The 23,806-nt window shown below is 42.9% G+C and overlaps 1 protein-coding gene across 1 annotated transcript in view; it reads left to right on the top strand.

Annotated features, from left to right (window-relative positions):
* The first annotated feature begins 1,691 nt into the window (after positions 1 to 1,691).
* The window catches only part of CFAP53 (cilia and flagella associated protein 53), a 39,568-nt gene continuing 17,453 nt past the window's right edge, over positions 1,692 to 23,806 (top strand). Inside the window, exons 1-4 of the mRNA XM_090037783.1 lie at positions 1,692 to 1,888; positions 5,914 to 6,143; positions 8,370 to 8,543; positions 21,894 to 22,197. Of these exons, the coding sequence (XP_089893909.1) occupies positions 1,823 to 1,888; positions 5,914 to 6,143; positions 8,370 to 8,543; positions 21,894 to 22,197 (774 nt within the window). The 5' untranslated portion in view covers positions 1,692 to 1,822. The remainder of the gene's footprint in view (positions 1,889 to 5,913; positions 6,144 to 8,369; positions 8,544 to 21,893; positions 22,198 to 23,806) is intronic.

The following is a 23,806-nucleotide window of genomic DNA, read 5'->3' as shown; positions in this document are numbered from 1 at the left end:
TTTTTGCCAGCACCGTAATAAGAAGCATATAATAATTACCCCTCATTATGCAAGTGTATCTGGAAGCACTGCTCAAAGAAGGACATGGCCAAAGGTTCTAGATACATGAATATTGGGAAATCTTTAATTTTGGTAATTAGTGAATGGTCTCCACCAAGAGTCAGATTTGTCCTTACTTACTATCACTTATTGAAAATGACTACAAATGGTCTCAAATTTAAAAATGCATCTTTTGGTATGCAGCACCTCTCTCAGTCTTTGATATCAATCTGAATTAAAGAGAGAGTTTTCAGCTTCTTCAGCGACAATCGTGTACACTTTAATTGATTGCTATTTAATATACCTCCTAGGAGGAAGACTATATTCCAGACTTGCGGGCAGGATATTTAAGGTGACATCTTGGGCTTTTATTTTTTCATCTTGTAAGCACAATTCAGGGGCTGGTTCTCCTGTGGTTTCCCAGGAACTGCCGAACTGTAGCAATACATCAGCTAGAAATCAAATTAGCCAGATCAGTCTGAAGTCAAGTAGGAGGCAGGTTAGTTTGCACCTTATAGACTAACCAAAGTAGATAAATGGGTAGTAGAAGCTTTTGTGAGCTGAAGATTCATTAAATGCTGTTAAAGGGCATGCAGAAAGAGAGTAAGCAGAGAGAAACTGGAACACAAAAGCTGACAAATGAACCAGCAGCCACTAGATGTCACTGAGGCTCCATGCAAGGCCTTCCACTGCTTTGGAAATCTTCACCGAGAACTGTGGTGTGTACCCGACTTGGAAATGACCCAAGAGCCCAGATGCTCCATCATCCAGTAAAAAAGAGAATGAAAATGAGAAGCATCACATTTTATAAAGGTAAAACACTTGTGGACATCCATTCTTCTTCAAACAGATACGTTTATATGTATGCATATGTTTGTGTATATGTGTGTGCATGTGCATATACATATACATGAGAAATATTACGTTTTAGAAAAATAAAACACTTGTGGACATCTGCTCTTCAAGAAACAGATATTTTTATATGTATGTACGTATACACACTCACATATACTTACACATACATATACACATGTGTATTAATGTTTGCATATGTGCACACGTATATATATGTATATGCATACACATGTATGTATATACACATATATACACACACAAGTTTATATAGTTTATTTTTATATACATACATACATATACACAAATATATGTGTATATACACATACGTTTGTGTATATGTGTGTGTGCCTATGTATATTCATATATATATGAGAAGTATCACGTTTTGTAAAGGTAAAACACCTGTGGACATCCGCTTGCCAAGAAACAGATGATTATGTGTATGTCTGTAGTTACATAGATGTGTATATATCTATATCTATGTATGTATCTATAGATATGTATATCTATAGATATGTATCTATAGGTAGGTGTATATATATACACGTATACATATCTACATATACACATCTATAGCACACACAAACACACGTGCATACGTACTTACAAGCACTGACGTACACACGTGTATGTATCTCTATACATATGTCTACACACATGCATCCAAGCAGCTGACCCTGGCTACATCGCCGCACACGTGTTTCAGGACAGGCCAGGGCTGAAACCCCGATTCCGCCCAACTCCATTCGCCGCGGGCATGCGCAGTTCGTCGCCTCGCTCCCTCCCGCGCCTCCACCCGCCGCGCCCGTGGGCCACAGAGCCCGCGGGCCGGCGGCGTCGCAGTCGTCATGACGTCCCTTCCGCCGCTCCTCGTTGCCGTGGCGACGAGCGGCGCGTCCCGAAAGCCCTGGCGGCCCGGGTCACGGCAATGGAGCGTCTGTGGAGCCGGCGGCCGCGGGAGGTGCTGGGCCCCACGCCGCACTCAGTGGCGCTGGTGAGCAGTAACCCCCTCGTGTCACCGCGGGGTTCGTGAGAGCAGGGCAAGGATGAACCCCCACCGGCTGCACCAGACTGACCGTGCGGTGAAACAGGGCGGACCCTGAGCGGGGCGAGACCCTCTAGCCATGGCTGTCTGGACTGGCTCCTGGCAGGACACAGCGCTGCCGCCAGGCACACTTGTCCCACCTCATTGCCCTCTGTGATGGGGCAAGTGGCGCTGTGGATGTGGGGAGAGCCATGGATCCCTTGACTTGAGCAGGGGTTCTGATCCGGCCTCCCACATGGTTCTCACAGGCAAGCTGAGGTGGCGCTGGCTGCATGAATGGGCTGTCTGGTGGATAGAAAACTGGCCGCAGCATCAGGCTCAATGGGTAGAGAGGGCAATGGCTCGATGTCTAGTTGGCAGCAGGTATCCAGTGGAGTACCCCAGGGGTCGGTCCTGGGGCTGGTTTGGTTCAGTGTCTTCATCAGTGACCTGGAAGATGGGACAGAGCGCACCCTCAGCAAGTCTGCAGATGACACCAAGCTGCGGGGGGTAGTAGTTATGCTGGAGGGTAGGGCTGGGACTCAGAGTAATGTAGACAAATTGGAGGATTGGGCCAAAAGAAATCTCATGAGGTTCAACAAGGACAAGTGCAAAGTCCTGCACTTAGGTCAGAACAACCCCAAGCACCAGTATAGGCTGGGGGCTGACTGGCTGGGCAGCAGATCTGCAGAAAAGGACCTGGGGGTGACAGTGGACAATAAACTGAACATGAGCCAGCAGTGTGCTGTTATCACCAAGAAGGCTAAAGGCATCCTGGGTCACATTGGTAGGAGTGTTGCCAGTAGGTCCAGGGAACTGATTATTCCCCTCTATTCAGCACTGGTGAGGCCAAATCTGGAGTCCTGTGTCCAGTTTTGGGTCCCCCACTACAGAAAGGATGTGGAGGAACTGGAGATACTCCATCAAAAGGCAACAAAAATGGTTTGGGGGCTGGAGAACAAGGAGAGGCTGAGGAAACTGGGCTTATTTAGCCTAGAGAAGAGAAGACTGAGAGGGGATTTAATAGCAGCTTCAACTACCTGAAGTGGGTTCTGAAGATGATGGAGCTAAACTGTTCTCAGTGGTGGCAGATGACAGAGCAAGGAGCAATGGTCTCAAGTTGCAGCAAGGGAGGTTTACGTTGGATATTAGGAAAAACTCTCACTAGGAGGGTAGTGAAGCACTGGAATGGGTCACCTAGAGAGGTGGTGGTATCTCCATCCTTGGAGGTTTTCAAGACCCAGCTCAACAAAGCCCTGGCTGGGATGATTGAGTTGGGGCTAGTCCTGCTTTGAGCATAGGGTTGGATGAGATGACCTGCGGAGGTCCCTTCCAACCCTATGATTCTAAGTTCCCAGCCCTAGCTGTAACCTTTTGGGAGGCTTAAAAACACTCTGACATGCATAGTTAAAAAAAAAAAAAAAGCAGGGGGGAGGGAGGAGGGGTTAGGAACCAGCAAAGCCCAGAAGCATGGGAAAACAGGCATAGCTATGTTTAGATCATTCCTGACTATTGGCTGTCCAGCCTCTTCTTGAACATCTCCAATGCTGCAGAGTCCATAACTTCTCTAGGCAGTCTATTGCACTACTTCCCTGTTCTCACAGTGAAAAAGTTTTTCTGGATATCCAGCCTAAGATTGGATCTCCCAACACACGTGTCCCTCAGCTGGAGTGGCAGTGGCACCTTGGAAGCTTCCACACCCCCTGGCAGTAAAGGAAGCAGTAGCAGCAGGAGGAGAGGGTGAGGGGGGAGAAGGGATGTGCCTCTAAGCAGGGAGGTAAAGGTGGGGATTCTTACATACTTCAGAGACTTTAAAAAAGTCCCCAGAGGTTGCTGCTGTGGCAGCAGGATGTATCCATACTAGTTGCAGGGGAGGAGACTGAGAGCAGGGTTGCAGCTAGCCCTTCAGTGGGGGTAGCTGCTCTTGCATCATGCAGGTATCAAATTTACACCTGATTAGTTACTGCGCAGTAACGCACGTGTAGATGCATTACTGTGCAGTAACCAGGGGGCCTCCCTACTGGGTATGCCCAGCCACTAGGGGGCTGGCCTTGGCCCATCCTCAGTGTTCCTGACTGGCTGCCTCTTCTGGCTTCAGTTCAGGACTAAAGTTAGTCCCACGTGCCTGCAGCAGGCTCTGGCTTCAATTTGGGACTAAAATTAGTTCCAAGTGTTGGCAGCCAGCTCCGATTTCAGCTTGGGACTAAGGTTGATCCCAAGTGCTGGTAGCCATGTGGCCAGAGGCTGGAGTTCCTCCTGGTGGCCACAGAGACATATGGCAGGTTGCTTTGACCCGGGACTAAATTTAGTCCCAGGTCACCTGCACATGTAGATGCCAGCCTATTCCCACTTACTGCACAGTAATGTAATGAGCAGTAAATTTAAGATGGCATAAATGCACGTGTAGACACGCTTGCACTATCTCACTTTCTGTAGTGTTCCCTTCTGTTTACCCTTCCTGCCATGTGTCTTCTGTTTCACAGCCCTGCATGTTGTTTATAGCTCTAGCTAAAAAACCTAAAGTCAGGTGTGGTTCTATGAACATCAGGGAATGAGTTAATGTTAACGTGAGTTAATAAAATGGCTGATAGTGAAGCCTTGGAGACATTGTTGAGAAGCTCCAGGAGGTGAGATTTTGTTTTACAAATCTGAATAAGAGAAGGACATTGAACACCAATAATGACAGGACCAATTCTGATATTATAAAAGCCTTAGTCTGTCAGTCTGTCTGTCCGTAATGTTTTCTCACTCTGAGTGGCAGCCAATCAGAGTGGTCCAGCAGACATAGTAAAAATGGTGGAGCACTGCCATGACAGCAGTTACTTAGGGACCAGAGTGGCGGGGCGAGGCCAGCAGCAGTGGCTTCGCCCTCTCCCCTCTCTGGCCATGCTCTCTGGAGGCAGCAATAGCGCTGGGTGTTGGTGGTGCAGTGCTGGCTTTGCCCCCCACACAGTGGAGTGCCGCCATAGAGAAAAATGTGTTGTGTTATAGGGTGATGCACTACACAATCTGCACCCCCCTTTTCAAAGTCCTACATCTGCCCATGAATGCAGTGTGTAAGTATGAGGTATTTACCATTAGAATGTATTGACATTTAAAATAAAACCCACCAGGGTAAGATAAAATCTCTGGGGCCTGGTAGCCAGGGTCCATTTGGACACCTGTCATGTGAATTATACCCAGGCTGTGAAAACCACTCTGGGATCACTGTCGTTGCTGGTCATCTCTCATCCAGTGTAGGATTCTCACTGGTGATATCAGTATACCTACACCCACATGCCATTGTTTGCCCCATAAAGCAGCTCATTCTTCCTACTGTGGTGTCCTGTTACTCAGAAGCATAGTCTTTAATCTTTTCACATAAATTGGACTTCTTATTCCTGCATTATCTTGCATGCAGTGTGCCCCAGAATAAGGTATCTACCTTGCTTGAAAGGCAAAAAGAAGAAAAAAATATCTCCTTGTTTCTGCAGTAGGAGCCTCTGTGGAGGACAGAAAAAATGTCCAGAACCAGCAGCTAGTGAGCCCTGTATGCAGCACTGAAGCCCTACTTTAACACCCCCTCCCCCTCTCCACAGCAGAGAAACTGCTATTACCACATTTCTTTGCTGTTACCCTGTGTGCATCCCAGTTTCAGCAGCTCAAATTTTTTTTTTTTTGGCGGGGGGGTGGGGCAGTGAAAGGTGCATGTTGTGCACGAGAAAAGATGGTAATATCTATTCAATACCTGCTAGTCAACTAGTCAGACCTATTGGTTATGTAAAATGGGCAGTGGGTCTTGCCCCGCCAAGAGAACTATAAGCCTCCCTCAATTAGGCAGGCCACTAGACAAATAACAGCTGGTTACTGGGGACAACAAATGACAAAACAGGGACAGGAGTGATTAATATTGAGGGTTCCAAGGGGGAACACCGAGTGGGATCAGCTAGGCAGGATTGCTGATAAGTGAAAAGATGGTTTCGTTTCCATCTTTACAAACATTTCTTCTTTTGCAGAGAGCCAAGGGCCCTAAATCGAATAAAGCTGAAAGTTTCCTGTTGGCATGCAGACGTAAAGAAGAGGAACGTCTTAAATACTTGGAGTTTGCAAAGCTCCACAACAAGGGACGTGAGATCAGTCAGTGGGAGGAACACAATGAACGCAAAAGGCTACACAGCACTGTACAGAAGAAGGTTGCTGAGACAATGCAAGAGTACCTGGCAGGGACTGAGGATAGGAGAGAGAGGTAAAAAATGAAACAGAAACAAAAACTAAACAGATTTCAAGTTCTTCTTGTTCTCATTTCCATGTTTAAAAGCACACAAAATAGATTTCAAATAAAACTGATGTGTGTACTAAATAAATCTTTTACACTCTGTCTGTAATGGTGATTGTACAGTTACTTGAAAGAACTCTTGTGTGTGTGCGCATGTCTGTGGCCACATATGTAGTAACCCAGTCTTCATCAGTGACCCTACTGCTAAAGAGCAGGTGCCCTTGACTGTCAGTTAATTAGTAGACTCCATAGTTATAGTGCCAAACACTAAAGTGAAATGTGGTCACTCATGCAGGACTAGTACCTTGCATATGTATTTGAGGTCATACCTGGTGATTATAATGACTAAAATAGTATCAAGCACTTCTTACTAGCTGTATTGGCTTTCCAGGGCTACAGGAGTGAACTGCATTCTGGTTTATGCATCAAGAACATTGTTCAAAATTCCTATTACAAGGCCAGATTGTTCAGCACCATTAATTTAACTTTTAGATTCCAAGAGCAGATTGCAGGGAAAACAGTTGGAAAAAAATATTTTCCCTAGTGAGAATAGAAAATAAGAATATTTAGTCCAGAAATATTTTAGATGCAATAAATTATGATGACTTTTTTTACAGCATAGGATTCCACAGTGTAGTCAAATGGCTTAATTTATTAGTTAATATATATATTTTTTTCATTTTAAATTAATTCCATGCTGTGTTGAACTGATGGGTCAGAGTAGTATCTGCCATAGGTTAAGAACTGTGGAATTAGTAGTAGTGTACAATTCTTTTCATTGCTGTTCCATCAGGATTGAACCCTGACTTGGAAGGGACCACGTGTAAGAAGGAAGTGTAAATTCCAAGACTGGTAATCTTTGGCCTTAGAGCAAAGACTACACAGATCACTGTCTAGACATATCATTTAGAAGACAGTTAATATTTGAAAAGCTAAGTAATATTATAGATATCTGCCTCCTTACTGTTTCCCTTATGCGATAAATAAATGGTGCTATCTTCATTATATAAAAAAGGGCAAGTGGTTTGCCCAAGATCAGTGAGAGTGTCCCTGTAAGAACCAGAATTAAAAACAGTGATTTCCTGATTCCAGGTTCTCTCATGACTTTTGGGCCATGAGCTTAGAAGTTGCTAACATGAGATACTTAGCCTAAAAACTTGTATCAGGAAAAGCAACTTTACAGGTGGTTGTATAAACATCTCAAGGCAAACCAGCCCCTTTCCTACTTATTTACCCCATATTGCTCCTTCTGTTGGTATCCGCTTTACATATAAATTACACTAGCATGCAGTAATTTGTGCTTGCACATATCTACAGAGGCGTAACTAACACAATGACCTATAACTCTTCTATAGTATATCATACTTGGATCTTAATATCGTGCACAATCAGATCCTTTTCAAATACTATAGTGTCTAAAAGCAAAAATAAAATCATAAATTAATTCCAAGCCTAGTGATCTAATTGGATCTCAAAGATTTGATTTATTATCCCCATCTTAAAAAGTGCATAGCATAGCACAATTACATTATCTTTTAGAGCAGTGGTGCTGGCAACAATGCACAGGACTGCATTCTCAGATAATTTCAGAAGTTTGATGGTATTGACCCCATTTCCTATCACTGCATGAGTGGACTCTAAATCACCCTCACCACCTAGTGTAGAACATAGCTTTTGAATAAAAGTTAGCCTAAAAAGCTATTGTTGAGTTACCATTGCTCACATGGCTATTTTCTATTAGATTAGCATCATATTTAAAATGATTATTAATGTATACAAAACCAGTTAAGGGGAAGGTTGCTTTGTTTGGTTGGGGGGGGTTGGGTTTGTTCTGGTTTTTTGGAGTTTTTTTGTATGTGGCTCAGTTGGAACTGAATTATTCAGATTTTTGACAAGATTTCTCTCTCTTATGTGAATGTTTAATAATTCCATTTTTCTTGCTTGTAAACTCATGCATGGATAAGTCACCATGGAGACAAAGTACCACTTTGCTAGTGTGCTAAAGTCATGTGTCACCAGGTAGGTAAGAGAATGGTAACCAGGGTAGTTAATTGTCTTGCAAACACTATCAGAACACGGTTCTGTTGGACAAGAGCCACTAAAAATTTCCTAGGTCTGATTTCACTTGTAATAAAGTAACTAAATTCAATGGAGAGGTTTGTGCTGGCTTTTGTTGAAATATTTTCTTCATTTTAGACTTCGTGAACTTCTGGAAGCAGAGGAAAATAGCTATTTTTTAGAGTTGGAGTCATTGGAAGAAACTGTTCTTGAAAGACAAGCAAAAATGAGAGAGAGAGTAAAACTATTGAGAGAGAAGCGAGAAGAAGAAAGGCAAAAATTGGTTGCTGAAAAACGAGAGCAGCAGTTCAGGTAACTCGGTGAAAATATCTTATCAAACTGACTATAGGAATGAAAAAGAAAAATGTGATTTTCCAACCAAATACTCTGACAAGAATGGAGATGGTAAATTCAGCATTTTTACTAAATTGAAGAGCAGTTATATTTTAAGATGGCTTGTGACAGGGGTATCCAAAATTGTTCAGAGTTGATGGACAACCTGGGTAAATACCAGGAATTGAAGGTCCTCACTTAACTTGAATACAACAGAGCAGATTGTAGTCCCTCTCACTTCTAAAAAGAAGTATAGCCCCTAAAGATCACAGGTTCTAGCTTGCAGTGCTCCTCCAGATTAAAGTAGTTCCTAGGAAATAATATTTTATCGTTTCTGTGAACTGGGCACTTCGCTCAACATGAATACAGCAAGCAACGCACATTGAGTTGACCTTGATTGTTTAAGGACTATGAAAAGTTTCTTTCAGTGCATAACTATGAAAAATGACTATCCCAGCACTTTGCCCCTTCAGTCATTTATATAGTACCTCAATTTGCTGTAAAGTTGTGTTTTTGTTTTATGCACTTTAAAGTGTAGACACACCAGGAGAAGTGGAAGCTGCCTAAAAAAGAGTTTGTGAAGGCTCAGCTGAATCTCTACCTACCAGAGTTCTAATGAGAAAACTGCCGATATTCTAAGCCAAATCATGGATGATGAGCCATGCAGCTGCCTTGGTAGTCAGTGAGAAATCTATGGGTGCCTATACACATGGTAGGGGGGAGGGGCATTTAAATAAATGGTTTCCAGACAGCTGTTCTAATTAAAATGGCTCACTGTTATGTGTATTAAGCTCTTGCATGTTTCAAATTGGAGAGGGGATGCTCTTTCTAAAGCTCATTCAATGAGGCTTAGATAAAACACCCGTGGCTATTTTGAAATGCGTGGGGACTTAATACACGTGATGGTGCAGTGATGCTGGAGCGTTCTAATTAGAATGTGAACAAGCACATCTGTGGACACTCTAGATGTTTATCACCCTGAGGACTTGGCACAGGAATTCTGACTTTACAGAATTACAGAAACTACAGAACACTGTTTCCTAGGATCTGTTTAAATCTGATTAATGCAACTTTTCAAGATCTTTGGTTTTCTGGGGAAGAGGGTTGTTTCCAGGGACCAGCTCCCCCTGAAACTTCCAGCTGTCTTAGGGGAATCTTACCACCTGTTTTCTAACATATAGAAGCTGGAGAGGAAATTTAAGGCTAGAGTTGTACCTTCTGCCCAGACTCTAAGAACCCAGTCTGCACAAACAAATGAACCCTGGGTTTTTGCATGCTGGGATAGTGTCCATGCAAAGTAGCCATGTGCAAATTCAGAAACTGACTTGAAACCATGACCTTCAGAATTGGCACTACATACCTTTTTCTCCTTCTGATCCTGTTAAAATAGACAGATATCTTTTTGAAAAGCTTAAGGCCAATTTGCAGCCTGGCCGTAGTTTCTATATGCAGTCATTTTTACATGCCAATTAAGCACCTGCATGCTGAACTATCCAGATTGCTGTGGATGTATTAGAAGTGAGGTTTTGGAAACCTTTTGAAAATGAGGCATGTAAAGTTGGCATGCATTTACTTTGCAGGTCTAGTAAATTTGAATAACACCAAGATCATCAGAAATAGACTAGTTTGCGCATAATGGTATGTCAGATTGTATGAATCCAAATGGAAATGAAAGAATAAATTCTGTCCATAAATTACAGTTCTAGCAACCTCATGTAACTTTGTGATGTGTGATCAGAGAAACTGTCATTCCCATAAATTGTTCCTTTCCCTCTTGAAATAGAAAATAAATTTGTTACTGGGAAAAAGACTTTTGACTGCATTTTGAACATTTCTTAATGATGAATTTGTAAAATATACTGGAAAATGGGCTTTGAGCACTTCTCACTGTACCAAGCAGTTCCTGCGTTAGGTCAGTTCTGTTCATTAGGTGAGCTTCTTCCAAGAAATATTTACAGTGACAATTTGTGTTAATAGAGGGCTGTCTGACTGGTGGCCTGAGGACTGCATGCAGCCTGTGAGGTGTTAAATTGTGGCCCCCCAATGTTACTCCAGATTTTAACTGGAGTATGGAGACTGTTGACCAGTGAGACTGTTCCAGTCACAACTCAAAAGCTGTATTAGGATATGCAATAACAAAGATTTATTTGTGTTAATAAAGACAATGCTTACATAGCTGTGAATTGAAGGGGAGAACAGGCCCACTGGTCAGGCTTCCCTTGAGGAAACTCGAGAGGTGGCACACAGATCGGCAGCAGATCTTCTTGAATTTGTGGAGTTCGCTAAATTTCCCTCCAGCCTGTGGCCAAAATTTAGAGATGGCTGGTTTCAATATTCTAATAAATGATCTCTGATTGGGTTTATTTAAATGTCTTTGAAACTTTTAGAGCACGCACAACTGCTGAAACTTCCTTAGCCTGACAAAGGGTTTTTGAACCTGAAAGCTTGCTTAATAATTGTTTTCCAACTATTTAAGTTGGTCTAATAAAAGATATCAGATTCATGCAAAGAACCTTGTCTGCCTTTGAAACTTTTGGAACTGATTGATCCAGATTTCCTGTGGACTGGGAAGGTGTTTATTAGTTAGGATTTATCATAGAATCATAGAAGTCGGGTCGGAAGGACCTTGTAGATCTTCAAGTCCGACCCCCCGCCTGGGCAGGAGAAAAGACTGGACTCAAATGAGTCCAGCCAGGTGGTCATCAAGCCTCTTCTTAAAGATCCCCAGGGTAGGAGCCAGCACCACTTCCCTAGGAAGTTGGTTCCAGCTCCTAGCCGCCCTGACTGTGGAGTAGTTCTTGCAGATGTCTAATCTAAATCTACTCTCTAATAACTTGTGTCCATTGTTCCTTGTCATGCCAGGGGGCGCTCGGGGAAACAGTGTCTGCCCTAAACCCTTCTGGTCCCCCCTAGTGAGTTTATAGACAGTCACCAGGTCCCCCCTCAGCCTTCTCTTGTGAAGGCTGAACAGATTTAGGTCCCGCAGTCTTTCATTGTAGGGTCTGCCCTGTAGTCCCCGGATCATGGGGGTGGCCCTCCTCTGGACCCTCTCGATGTTGTCCACATCCCTCCTGAAATGGGGCGCACAGAACTGGACGCAGTACTCCAGCTGTGGCCTGACCAGCGTCGCATAGAGGGGGAGGATCACTTCCCTGGCTCTACTTGAGATGCACCTGTGGATGCACGACAAGGTCTGGTTAGCCCTGCCAACCGTGACCTCGCATTGTCGGCCCATGTTCATCTTGGAGTCAATAATGATAATAATAATTTATACTCTTGGGAAAGTAAAAGGGAGGGTTTCTCATCTCCTTTACTTCCATATTGGGGAATGCTGTTAAACATTTCTTCTTTACCTTAGTTTATGGTCTCCTCTGTTTTTACAAATCATTTAAGGAATTTAACGAAGATATATCTATTATAGCAAAATAGCATTGAGTATATTAAGTTACATCAATCCTGTCTTCTAAAATTTTAAGATAAAGCTATGATATAGTGTATTTGGATTATTTAATTTATGAGCTTCATTTATAATCTTTCCTTTCAGGCCTTGTGCTTTGTTTAACTGTGTTTAGCTAGACATATGGATGGCTTCATTTACTTTGCTGACCAACCTATTTGTCATATCTACAAAAGTCTGCATTATAGTCACTCAGAAACAGGCTTTGGGCCCTGCTCCTTAACCACATTTCTGCAGTTTGGCCTAGGCCTTTTGAAAATGGCTAAGCCTGGTAACAGCTCAGAACACAGAGTGTTTTTGTATTTGGATAGTGCATGCTTTGGACAGTCCAGGCTTAACTTCACCATTGCTGCATAGGTCAAAGTAAGGTTAGGTCATGACATTGCATGCTACCCAGGACTAGACTTGGCAGAATTTGATTTTTATTTTTTACTAATTTTGGATACTTTTGATTTTTATTGATTTTAAATTTTCAGGATTGTGCTATATCAGGGGTATGGCGGTGCACATGCATGCACACAGCAGGTGCTGGGGGAATTGCTGTGCTGCTGGGCTGTCAACCTGCTGCCTGGCTCCTGGGCACAGTGCCACCACATTCAGTGCCTGCTTTCCTTTGTCCTCTGGCAGTTGCTACCCCCCCGATTATTAACAATGGGACTTTTTTTTCAGAGGTCTGTGAGTGTGAAGTGAAATCTCCATGTATTGATGTTTACATAAAAATTGAATCCTGCCAAGCTTACCCATGGCTTATGTTGCACAGGCCTACGATGCATGTGTGGCCTACACCAGGCTCCTACTCATCTCCCATTGATGCTCTGGTGAAAGCATCTGCCGGAGTCCCCACACCACCCTTGCAGGCTTCCCAGAGGTGAGAGGGTGCAATGCAGCGCAGCCCACAGTGCTGGGGCAGGTCCATGGTGCAGGGTACCAGAGTGGCATGGTGCAGTGGTGTAACCCACAGCTGGGAAAGGGAAGGTGAGATGGGATATGTGGTGCAGTGGGGGCATGCATGGTGCAGCAGGTGAGGAGTATGCAATGCAGCAGGGAGGGAATGCACAGTATACACACCAGAGGCCTGTGGCCCCTGCTAGTGCAGCCTGCCAGTCATGCAGCCCCTAGCCTCCTAGAAGTTGGACAGCTCTGTGCTAGGTCATACTCATTGTCACTGGAGAGAAGTAGCCATCTTGGGCTCAGATATTGAAAAGTTTTGAAGATGTAGGACAAGGATGTCATACTATAGTGGGGGCCAACATCTCTCCCACCCTCTTGTACATTTATGCAATCTCATGACAACGTTGAAAAATCATGAACTCGGATACAAATTACTAATGTGTAGAAACAGCCAGTTTAATTACTATTATGTGTCAATGAAAGCATTTTATCCAACCTGTCCTGATGTCTACATGAGATTAGATGAAGGGCATCTAACTACATTTAAACCTGGGAAAAATTGGAAGTGGGAAACAATTTGAACAGGCCAACCTTCCAATAACACCCTCAGTTTAACTTTGGGAGGTTAATACATACAATTCAGAGAATGATGTTAGTCTCTGCTGGGTTTTGTTTTTTGGGGTTTTTTTTAATAAAATACAACTCTTTTAAACAAATCACTGTCACCTCTGATGTGTGTATCATTCTGTCTGTCCTTGGATGTATCCTGTTTCTCTTTGTATTGGAGGTATTACAAAATAATATTTTTTCTGAACTGCCTGGCTATTGGTTTCAGCTTTAGGAAATGTTCCTTACTGATATCTTTAAAGAAAATTACAATGCCTTAAAATTTGCCTCAAAATATATTATTTCCCCCTCCCCCCCCAATTTTTTGATAAAATCAGGCGCATCCTTATAGAGAAGGCTGTTATTACAAAAAATCTGTCCCAGAGCCATAAAATGGATAAACAAATGTGGGGGAAATAAATGTGGCTTCTGTCTTCTGGAAATTACTGTATACAGTCTGCAATTTTAATGTTAAGAAGCTTAGGAAAGCAAAGTGAGGAAGTAAAACAGCCATCTGGGGGAGCAGATGTTTATAGGTTGCTGTAAAAGCTGCTTTGAAGGAATTATTTTGATGGAATCAAGCAATTACAGAGTTATTTTCTATTAAAATTCTAACCATGGAAGATTTTTATTTATTTAACTCCTCCTTGCCCCTAAGAGTTCAATTAAATTCAGGTTCCTTGAAAATTATGAAAAAAAATAGCTGTCATTAATCCCTTCACTGTTGAAAGGATCTAGAACTACTTGTATTGATGTAATATAGATATTTTTCATCCTAATAACTTGCAGATCTCAAGAACTGAACACGTCCTTTGAATACTGTAGAAATATTACATTTTTCCATAAATACTGACTATTTAATCTCTGGTCGTTACTGAATTCTAATGAAAAGATGAAATGCAGTTTCTTAATATAACTAAAATGTAAGACAGAATTAACATTTTCTCTATACAGAAAAATCACAGTGAAATACATAATTTTAGCAGTTTTCCTATTCTTTTCTGTCTTCAGAGCATTTTATAGAGCAACACCATGAGAGAGGGGAAATATTATCATCCTTAAAAAAAACAAAAGAAAGAGAAAATGAACTTCAGTGAGATTAGGTGTTCACCCCTTTGGAAGGCAGACTACAGATGAATTTGTCCTCAAATAACAGATTACAGCTCACCCCCCCTGTTTCTGGCTCAACAGCCTGTATTCCCACCACTCAATAATACTTTCCTTTAATGTGCTTTTTATCATCACCACTGCTGTAGATTCTTGCTTCATACAGGGAGGAGAAACGATTATATCACTCATTCAGTTTCTGCGGTACCTGGCCCTTCACCGCTTCATTTCCTCACTTTTAATTCCTGAAGACCACAGTGAGGGTTGGCTCTTCATTAAGAGGATAACAGCAGTTAAGTGGAGAGGAACTGGCCATCGATTAGGATATAGCTGTATTTTATTACTGCAGAAGCCTGTAACATAGAAACTTGCTGTTGCTGAAAGGGAACTTGCCTTGTTGTTTGGTTTTGTTCTGTGGGTGAACTGATTTAAGGATCCTTCTGCAAACCTGACAAATTAGAAGTGAATTCTTTAATGTCCATGGAGCTGCACCCACTTTATTTTAAAGCTGTAGGGCCTAGGGCACCTTGTTATGACCTGGGACCCATTGTATTATGTCAGTGATGATCAATCAGTGTGGATGCTGCTGGGGTGACTTGAAATTCCTTGCAAGGATGGCATGGTGTGCCACACAAAATTACATGTGCAAATATGATCCTCAAGATAAACAGATTTCCAGTAGGAATCTGTGGTGTTAAAAACATTCTGCCTTGGTGTGGTCTTTCTGCATTCTTTGTGCAACAAAAGAATTGTTCTATTATTTTTCTGTAGTGAAAATGGTTGAAAACTAAGTGCTGGCATTTTCTGAGGGGTGTCTGGAGTCTAAGACAGTTGAAAACCACTGTACTAGGTACTTCACAGACACTGTGTATGAAGGTGTACTTTTCCCAAGAATTTACAATCCTAGTATAGGACAAAATGTGAATGGATACAGGAAGGATGGAGGTGTACAAAGTTACAGGGAGGCAGCAGTGGTTAGTGTGATAATCAGAGATCCTGGTTTTCCCTGTGTAAAAATTGCAAAAATTGTAAATTCTCTGATAAAAAAAGTGCAAATTCTCTGATTAAAACCCCCCAAATCTGCAATTAAAATGAAACACCGCTATGTATCTAGTTATCAATTGAACACAATGTTTTATTGATCTATTTACAATTTTAATGCAATTTGGAAGCCTACCAGAGCTTCAGTCACTATAATAAAATAAATTCCAAGTACCTATATATTTTGGTATTTGATTTTGGGGGGTTTTATAATGGAAATTAGAGTTCCCCCTGCCCTCTTAGCTCACCGGGACATGGGGCCAGGCGCCTCATTCCCCACCCACAGTCCTGCCAGCCCTGCCGGAGAGGGCCCCCAGCTTCCATGGCTATGGGGCCAGGGACCTGGGTCTGCAGCTGCCTGCCTCCCCCCTCGGAGCAGTGCCAGAGCCCCAGCTGCTGCCCATGGGAGGCACCAGCTGCTGCGATGGAGCACAGCATGGAGCCTGGCTCCCCCTCTCCCACAGGCAACACAGCCAGAGTGGAGCCTATCAGGGTGAGGGGGCAGATGTGGGCTGCCTGCTGTGGATTCAGGGCTCCCTGCACTGCTGCCCTCCCCGCAGGGCCTCCACGGCCCAGCAGGTGGGACCTGGTGCAGCAGGGCAGAGCAGGTCCGGGCAGGGAAGCTCATTGCCACTGCAAGGCCTGGACCGCCTTGGCAAAGTGCCCCCTGCCCGTGTGGCAGCAGTAGGGGTGGTGGTATGGAGTTGTGCCCCTCTAGCCCTAGCCCTGCCCACCTCCCTCCCTCCCTGTGGAGGCCTCAGTCCCCCTCCCCACTGCCAGACTTACCTGAGGGAGCTGCTCTCCAGGCTGCCTAGCGGTTGTGTGCATGTGTAAGCATGGAAAATTCCTGTGTTTTTCCATTAAAATGAAAAATCCACATTTTTCTTGGTTAAAAGGGGAAATCTGCATTTTTTTCCTGTTTTCCCATGGGAAATGGAAAACCCGGATCCCTGGTGATGGTAGAATTCTCAGTATAACAACAGCCTAACCACCTTGTAGGTGTCACAGCAAAGAACAGCTTTTAAGGAGAGAAATGAAGGAGAACATTACATTTTGTCATTCCCTTGTTTCCCCTGATGATTGAGAGAGTCCTTTCCCTCACAACATCATTTCCCAGAGGTGCGGTAAAGTCTTAAGTGTGTAAAACCCAATATTTTAATTTGAAAAGGAGATTTGATTCAAGATCAAAGATTTGTATATTATACCAGCCATTCCAGCATTGCTGCAATCAAAAATGTAATTCCCCCAAATTGATATATAAGAGGTCACGTGCAACGCGTGGGACTTCTAAATAAGCCCAAAATTTGCATCTTGTTCAGTCTCCTGTCACCTGTGACAACCAACACTGGGCTCAATGCAAAACAAAAGGATTGTGAAAATTAAAATGTTGCAAGGCATATTAACCCATCTGTCCCACAAGCTGGAAAGCTCCTGAGCACAGCAGCAAATTTGAAACACCCACACAAACTGCATTGGTTAAGATACCCACTTTTGCAGTGTTGGAAAGCTTGTCTCTCTGTTTGAGCCTGTTCAAGCACTTAAACTACTTCTAGGTGTTTGTACTGCCCTGTTCCTGAAATTCCTGCTACTGCAAGTCCTAGATTCTTATGCATTTTATGTATCAGATGTGATATAGAGAACATAGTCACTTCCAAGTTCTGTAATGTTCAAAGTTTGCATGAAAGGTTTTCAGTTCTGTTGGCATACATGAGAGGCTGATCAGCCGTCTCTAATAGATGCCTCGCCATTCTCTTTAGGTTGTTCTCCCACTCTGACCTTCAAACTTTGTTCAGTGCTGCTGTTGCCTGTATCTGTCCCTTTTGAATTAAGTACCAACCTTTAATTCAGACTGATATTTTTAAACTCCCTTCTGTCATCAAATCTACTTTGTCCTACCACTGTTACTCAGAATGCTGTCACTGACCCATTTTGGGTAAAGAAGAAAATCTGCTATCTAAAGCTCTGATCCTTGGAAGCAATTCTAGTCATTCTCTTGTGGGATGGCCTCCATCATGGCAAATACCTCAAGAATTAAACTGAGGCCCACAAAAACTAAAACCTCGAGTAGCTGCAGAATGAATAGTTGAATACTGTAATCAAGGCTCTAGTTGGGAGCTGTAGCAACTCACATTCTCTATTGACTGGTGTGAAGGGGGGCTGGTGTGCATGTCCAAACTGAAATTAATTAAACTAGGAAACTGTGGCGTTGACACCTACACAGTCAGATGGGTCACTAGTTGGCTGGAGGGCTGCACCCAAGGAGTGGTGGTGGACAGGTCTTATTTAGCCTGGAGGGATGTGAGGTCCCTCAGGGCTCGGTCCTCGGGCCCGCACTGTTCAATATCTTCATCAGAGACTTGGACGAGGGGGTAAAAAGCACCCTGTTCAAATTCGCAGACAACACTAAGATGTGGGGGGAAGTGGGCACGCTAGAAGGGAGGAATAGGATGCAATAGGACCTAGACAGGTTACAGGGGTGGGCGGATGAGAATAGGATGGGATTCAACACTGACAAGTGCAAGGTGATGCACCTGGGGGGGAAGAACCAGCACCATACCTACAGGCTGGGGAACTCCCTTCTCATTAGTACAGAGGCAGAAAAGGATCTTGGAGTCATCATTGATGCCAAAATGAACATGGGCCGGCAGTGTGCGATGCAGTCAGGAAGGCCAACCACACCTAGTCATGCATCCACAGATGCATCACAAGCAGGTCCAAGGAGGTGATCCTCCCCCTCTATTGGAGTATTGCGTCCAGTTCTGGGCACCGCACTTCAGGAGGGACGTGGATAACATGATCGGGGGCAGCAGGGCAGGCCCTGCGAGGAGAGGCTACGGGACCTGAACCTGTTCAGCCTCCACAAGAGAAGGCTGAGGGGGGATCTAGTGGCTATTTACAAACTAGTCAGGGGGGACCAGCAGGCATTGGGGGAGTCCCTGTTCCCCCAAGCACTCCCAGGAGTGACAAGAAATACCGGTCACAAGCTGGCAGAAGGTAGGTTCAGGCTAGACATCAGGAGGCGCTACTTCACTGTCAGGGCGGCTAGGATCTGGAACCAACTTCCAAGCAAAGCGGTGCTGGCTCCTACCCTGGGGGTCTTTAAAAGGAGGCTGGATGAACACCTTGCCGGGGTCATTTGACCCCAGTACTCTTTCCTGCCATGGCATGGGGTCAGACTTGATGATCTGCTCAGATCCGACCAACTATGGAACTATGAAACTATAATGAGACTTTGAGGAGGAATTGGTATATGTGAATCCCTTTGTAGGATTGGAGCCAGGTGTTTTTTATGTTGGATTTGTATGATTTGTATCTGTTTTAGATCATAATCATAGAACACAGAAAATTATGGTTGGAAGGGACCTCAGGAGGTCATCTAGTCCAACCCCCTGCTCAAAGAAGGACCATTCCCAACTATATCATGCCAGCCAAGACTTTGTCTAGCCTGGTCTTAAAAACCTCCAAGAAAGGACAGTCCACCACCTCTCTGGGTAACCTGTTCCAGTGCTTTACTATACTCCTAGTGAGAGAGTTTTTCCTAATACCTAACCTGTACTTCCCTTGCTGCAACTTGAGACCATTGCTCCTTGTTCTGTCATCTGCCACCACTGAGAACAGTCCAGCTCCATCCTCTTTGAAAACACCCTTCAAGGAGTTGAAGGCTGCTATTAAATCCCCTTTCAATCTTCTCTTCTCCAGACTAAAGTAAGCCAGTTTCTTCGGCCTGTCTTCATAAGTTATGTCCCCCCAGCCCCCTAACCATTTTCCTTGGCCTCCACTGGAGTCTCCAGTGTCTCCACAATTTTAGGGCAGTATCTTTCTTCTTATCTTGAACAGTGTTATGCACACTGTTAGTGCTCAACACATAAACAGAGAAGTTTAATGGTTTGTTATAGACAGTTCAAAATTAGCTATCATGGAACATGAAAAACAGATAGTCAAATCTGTTATCTTTTAACTTTTTTATAGAAATAAGAAAAAGTCCTAAGTAATGAGATTTTCCAGTACTGTTTACATTACCACAGTTATGAAAATTAAAAAGCTCTTTTTACTTTTGTAAGTGTGATGCTGTGAGAGAGCTGCTTGATGAATATTTAATAATTTTGCTGTACAAAAATGAACAAAATAAATGGACATTGTAAAAGTAAAAATGATCCCACATTAACAAATAACTGACAGTTTTCACACAGTGGCTTGTGAAATACAATAAATAGTTTATTTTTATCACTACAATGAATTCTTAAGTAGTGGTACTGCAGTCATTTATTGAAGATGGTTATCTTTGAGCATTAATGTTGGAAGTTTTTAGGTTATTTTTAGGTCATAGCATGCCTACATGCTCATCAGAATAGTAATTTTTCATGCTGATAAATATTCACTTTTATCTTGTGCTCTAATATTTTACGTTATAAAACTCCACATCCTGTTTATAGTGTATATTAATAACCTTGTTTATTGTTCAGACTAAATTTAGTTTGATAACATACTTTGATATTAATAACGTTTCACTTACAAAAATGAAAGCACAACGGTTTTGTAAATATTCAATCTTCGCTCTCAAAGTGAAGGTAACTTCATTTTTTACATAAGTCAATGGCTCTGACTAAAGAAAGCTAACAACGTTATCTCATTGCTTGTTTTGTGGAATGATCCTTAATAGCTAGCTAAAATCTGCAAGTGGTATGAACTGACCCGCAAAACCTCTTTAATTTATTTCACAAAATGTTACTAAAAGTCTGGTGGGTTCCTGTTCAGCTGTGTAACAAGGATTCCAAGCTACTGCTAAAGCAGTTTCTAAATGAGAGTGAACTTAAGAATTATTAGGAAATGCTAATTCACATATCAAGTCAAGTCAGTCTCGAGGCTGCTGTGACCATTGAGGCACCTTAGATGTTGTGCAACATTAGTGATTTTTGGGCAAAGTGACCTGGTGGCGCCCATCTCCTCTCCAGGTCTGGATGGCCATTGACTCACAGGGAGCTCACCTGCCCTTTGACAGGTTTTGTTTTTAGTCTTGCTGGGTGTCCATACACCCTTCTCACCCAGGTTAGCCCAGGTGGGGGGCACCTGTGTAATCACTGACAGCCCGGCTATTGAAAGGGCTATACTGATTTACATGTACTAAATAGCCGACCAAGAGAGGCCTGGCCTGGCAGGGAATCCAAATATATATAATATATAAAATGTTCAGCTAAATATCTCTGTTTTTCAGCTGGAGAGTAAAGTCCTGCCACAGCACCCTTTGCAGGCAATATCAAAATTCTCATTGATTTTAGTGGATCAGGCCTTTAGGGCTGGACCCAAGTTATTCTCATAGGTGTGTTAACAGGAGTTAGGTGATATTTAGGTACCTGAGTTACTAAAACCAATAGACCCTTTTCCAGAAGCTGCAAAACTATTGAAATTCCTACAAGTATTCAGTGCCTCCATCTTGGTTTGAAAAGATCCTGACAACTGAGGCTTCTCTGCACATGTGCTGAAGCAACCCACCTAGGTTCCTAGCTAAACTCTGTTATGATCCACATCAGAGCTGGGAGCTGCTTAAACTCCACTCCATTCCTTAGGTATCACTTATAGCCTCCTAATGTCCGGCCGACCCTGACAGCAGCATTAATTTCAGTGTAAAATGTAGCTCTGACAGTGGCTTTCATTCTTAAACACTGGTGATGGGCCCCACCATTTGTGTAATAGAGTGCTGGTAACTTAAGAAATGAGAGGCCTGGGTTCTAAATCCAGTTCATCACGATGAATGCAAACCCACTTTTCCCATTTCCCAGGGGAGTGCCACTAGGCTATAGAATTGAAGATAGGCCACCAAGCAGCCAAGAGTGCAGAAAATGTGAGAACAAGCAAGGCAGAGTCTGGCTGTATGGCTTAGAGATGACGGCACTCTCTGAAAGCCAGTGTTATGGTACCTGCTGTGATAGTTGCTTCTGTTTTCTAACCAACATCTATCTAAAGTAAAGTGTCTGTGCCCCTGGGTTAAGATATCTAACTTATGAGTGTAAAGGACCTAGATGGAAGAGCCAACAAAAATGATTTGTTATGGCCTTGGGTGACTTCCACAGGTCCTACAGAGAATTAGTATCTGAGCCAGGTTTCAAAATCAATGATTCCTCAGTCCCAGTCCAGTGTTTAGATCACAAGAACATGGCCCTCTGTGCAGAACAAGTCACCCAACTGGTTTGCCTGTTTCTTATGACTTTTATCTTTATGTACCTGTTCAGAGAACAGTGTGAGGAGTTTCGTTTACACTGGAGTCAAAGGCATCAGAAAGAGGTGTGTGCAGACCGGCTGGCCCAGCTAGCACTTAAGGAGGAGTTGAAAAACCAAGAGAAGAAGGAGGAACAGATGTTTGCAGATCTCTGGGAAGAAGACAGGTTGGCCAAGGAAAAACGAGAGGCAGTAGATATCCAGAAACAAGCTGAACAGAATCAAGAAAGGCTGAATGTGCTTAATGCCCAGGTATCTCTTCTGAATGCTCAGAAGGAGGAGGCTAAGCGACTGAAAGAAGAGGAGGCACGATTACTGGTAACTGTCTTCATTCTCAGTGCAGGGCTACTTGAAAGGTTTTCACAATGAAATATTTACTTTCCAAAAATACTGTATTTTCTCTCATACAAGTCTTGGAATATAATACAATACACACCTTGATTTTGAAAGGCAGAATAAGGGGGAAAAAATCCAGAGTTATGGCTGCACAAAACAGGGGCAGAACCTAATCTTCAACTCACTCACCCTCCCTTTTCTGTATAACTAAAGCTGAAACCCTAGCGGCTGCTGAAGACTGGTCTCCATGGGTGGATCTATGATTTTGAACAGAGCTGAAGTATCCCCAGTGGAGAGAGACCAGAAGCATCTAGCAGACAGTAAAATTGCCTTAAGAGAGGTTAGCTTGATTAGTTGAACATCAAGACAATTAAAAGGAGAGACAATTATTAACACCTCTAGAGTAAACAACAATGAGCCATTAGGTTAAATTATTCTCTCAAATGCCTGAACAGTAATATAATAGCTGCTGCACTGTGGAGCTGGAATGAAAGCAAGGTGCTTCTACATTGGTTAGAAAATCAGCTTTCCCATTTAATACACACAGTTTTGGTGGGCTAATTTTGGGGGCTAAGATGAGTGTTGTATATGAGAAAATATAGTATTTAAATTACTTTGCACATTACTTGCATCTTCACCAATTCTCATTCCCCGTTAGATATACTTCAGATGCTAGCCTGCTTTCCAAACGTAGCAAATATATTTTTGTTTACAGAGAGGTAACTATCATTTGAAACTTCTTACAGTGTCAGGGTTTTAAAAAATGGAAACCTCGTGGATCTTTGCAGGGAAATTGAAAAGTTCTGAATTTTGGGAAAAGTTTGTAGAAGTTTCAGCAGTTTCCCCAAACTTCAGGACCCTCTGGAATGTCTGCAACTTTGTCTGTTCTGACTTTTAATGCCCAGGACTGGATTTCACACCACAGTCCATAAGTCATATCTACAAAATAAGTGAACATGGGTACAAGGAGAAAAGCGTGCCCACACAACAAACTGGCGCACACAGAATGGGTACTTGATTGAACAAATTTACTTGGCTGTATTTTGTGGTCAGCAATATGGGCACTGTTGTTGTGTGTTACCAGTGTCGTTGTCCCAGCCCACCCAGATGAAAACTGCTTCTGCAGTGATTCCTCCAGAACAGAATTAATATAAACTACAAGGCTTTCCTGAAAGTCAGTTGCCTTGGGCTCTGTCAGGAGAGAGCAAGCTCCAGGAATGGTTAAGCTCTGAAGAAGTCTTTGTCTCAATCTCTGGTGTGTAGCTTCTGCATTGAAAACAGATGATAATCCCTTTGCAGTGAAAGATGGCATGTGGCAGATGGCAACATTAAATATCTCAGTGCTGTGTCTGAAGCCTCCCTCTACTGATTACAAGAATCATTTGTGTCAGGCATGCAATGGACAGCAAAGTATGTCTGTGTAACCTTGTCTGGTTAAAAATCTGAGGGTTAGTAGAAGAGCACAGATTTTTCCAACTTGTTTTCTGTATGCACACTGTTATCGTGGTGTTTATTGTCTTGAAGATAATTTTGCTGCATATATGAAATTATTCCTTTTACTTTCAAAAACGCATATGTTGTATTTGTGAGA

The sequence above is a fragment of the Crocodylus siamensis genome, chromosome 3 (assembly GCF_052110815.1).
Source record: "Crocodylus siamensis isolate JL-2025a chromosome 3, ASM5211081v1, whole genome shotgun sequence".
NCBI classification, from domain to species: Eukaryota; Metazoa; Chordata; order Crocodylia; family Crocodylidae; genus Crocodylus; species Crocodylus siamensis.
Note: the sequence above shows the minus strand (reverse complement) of the source record. Positions and strands in the feature narration are given on the sequence as shown.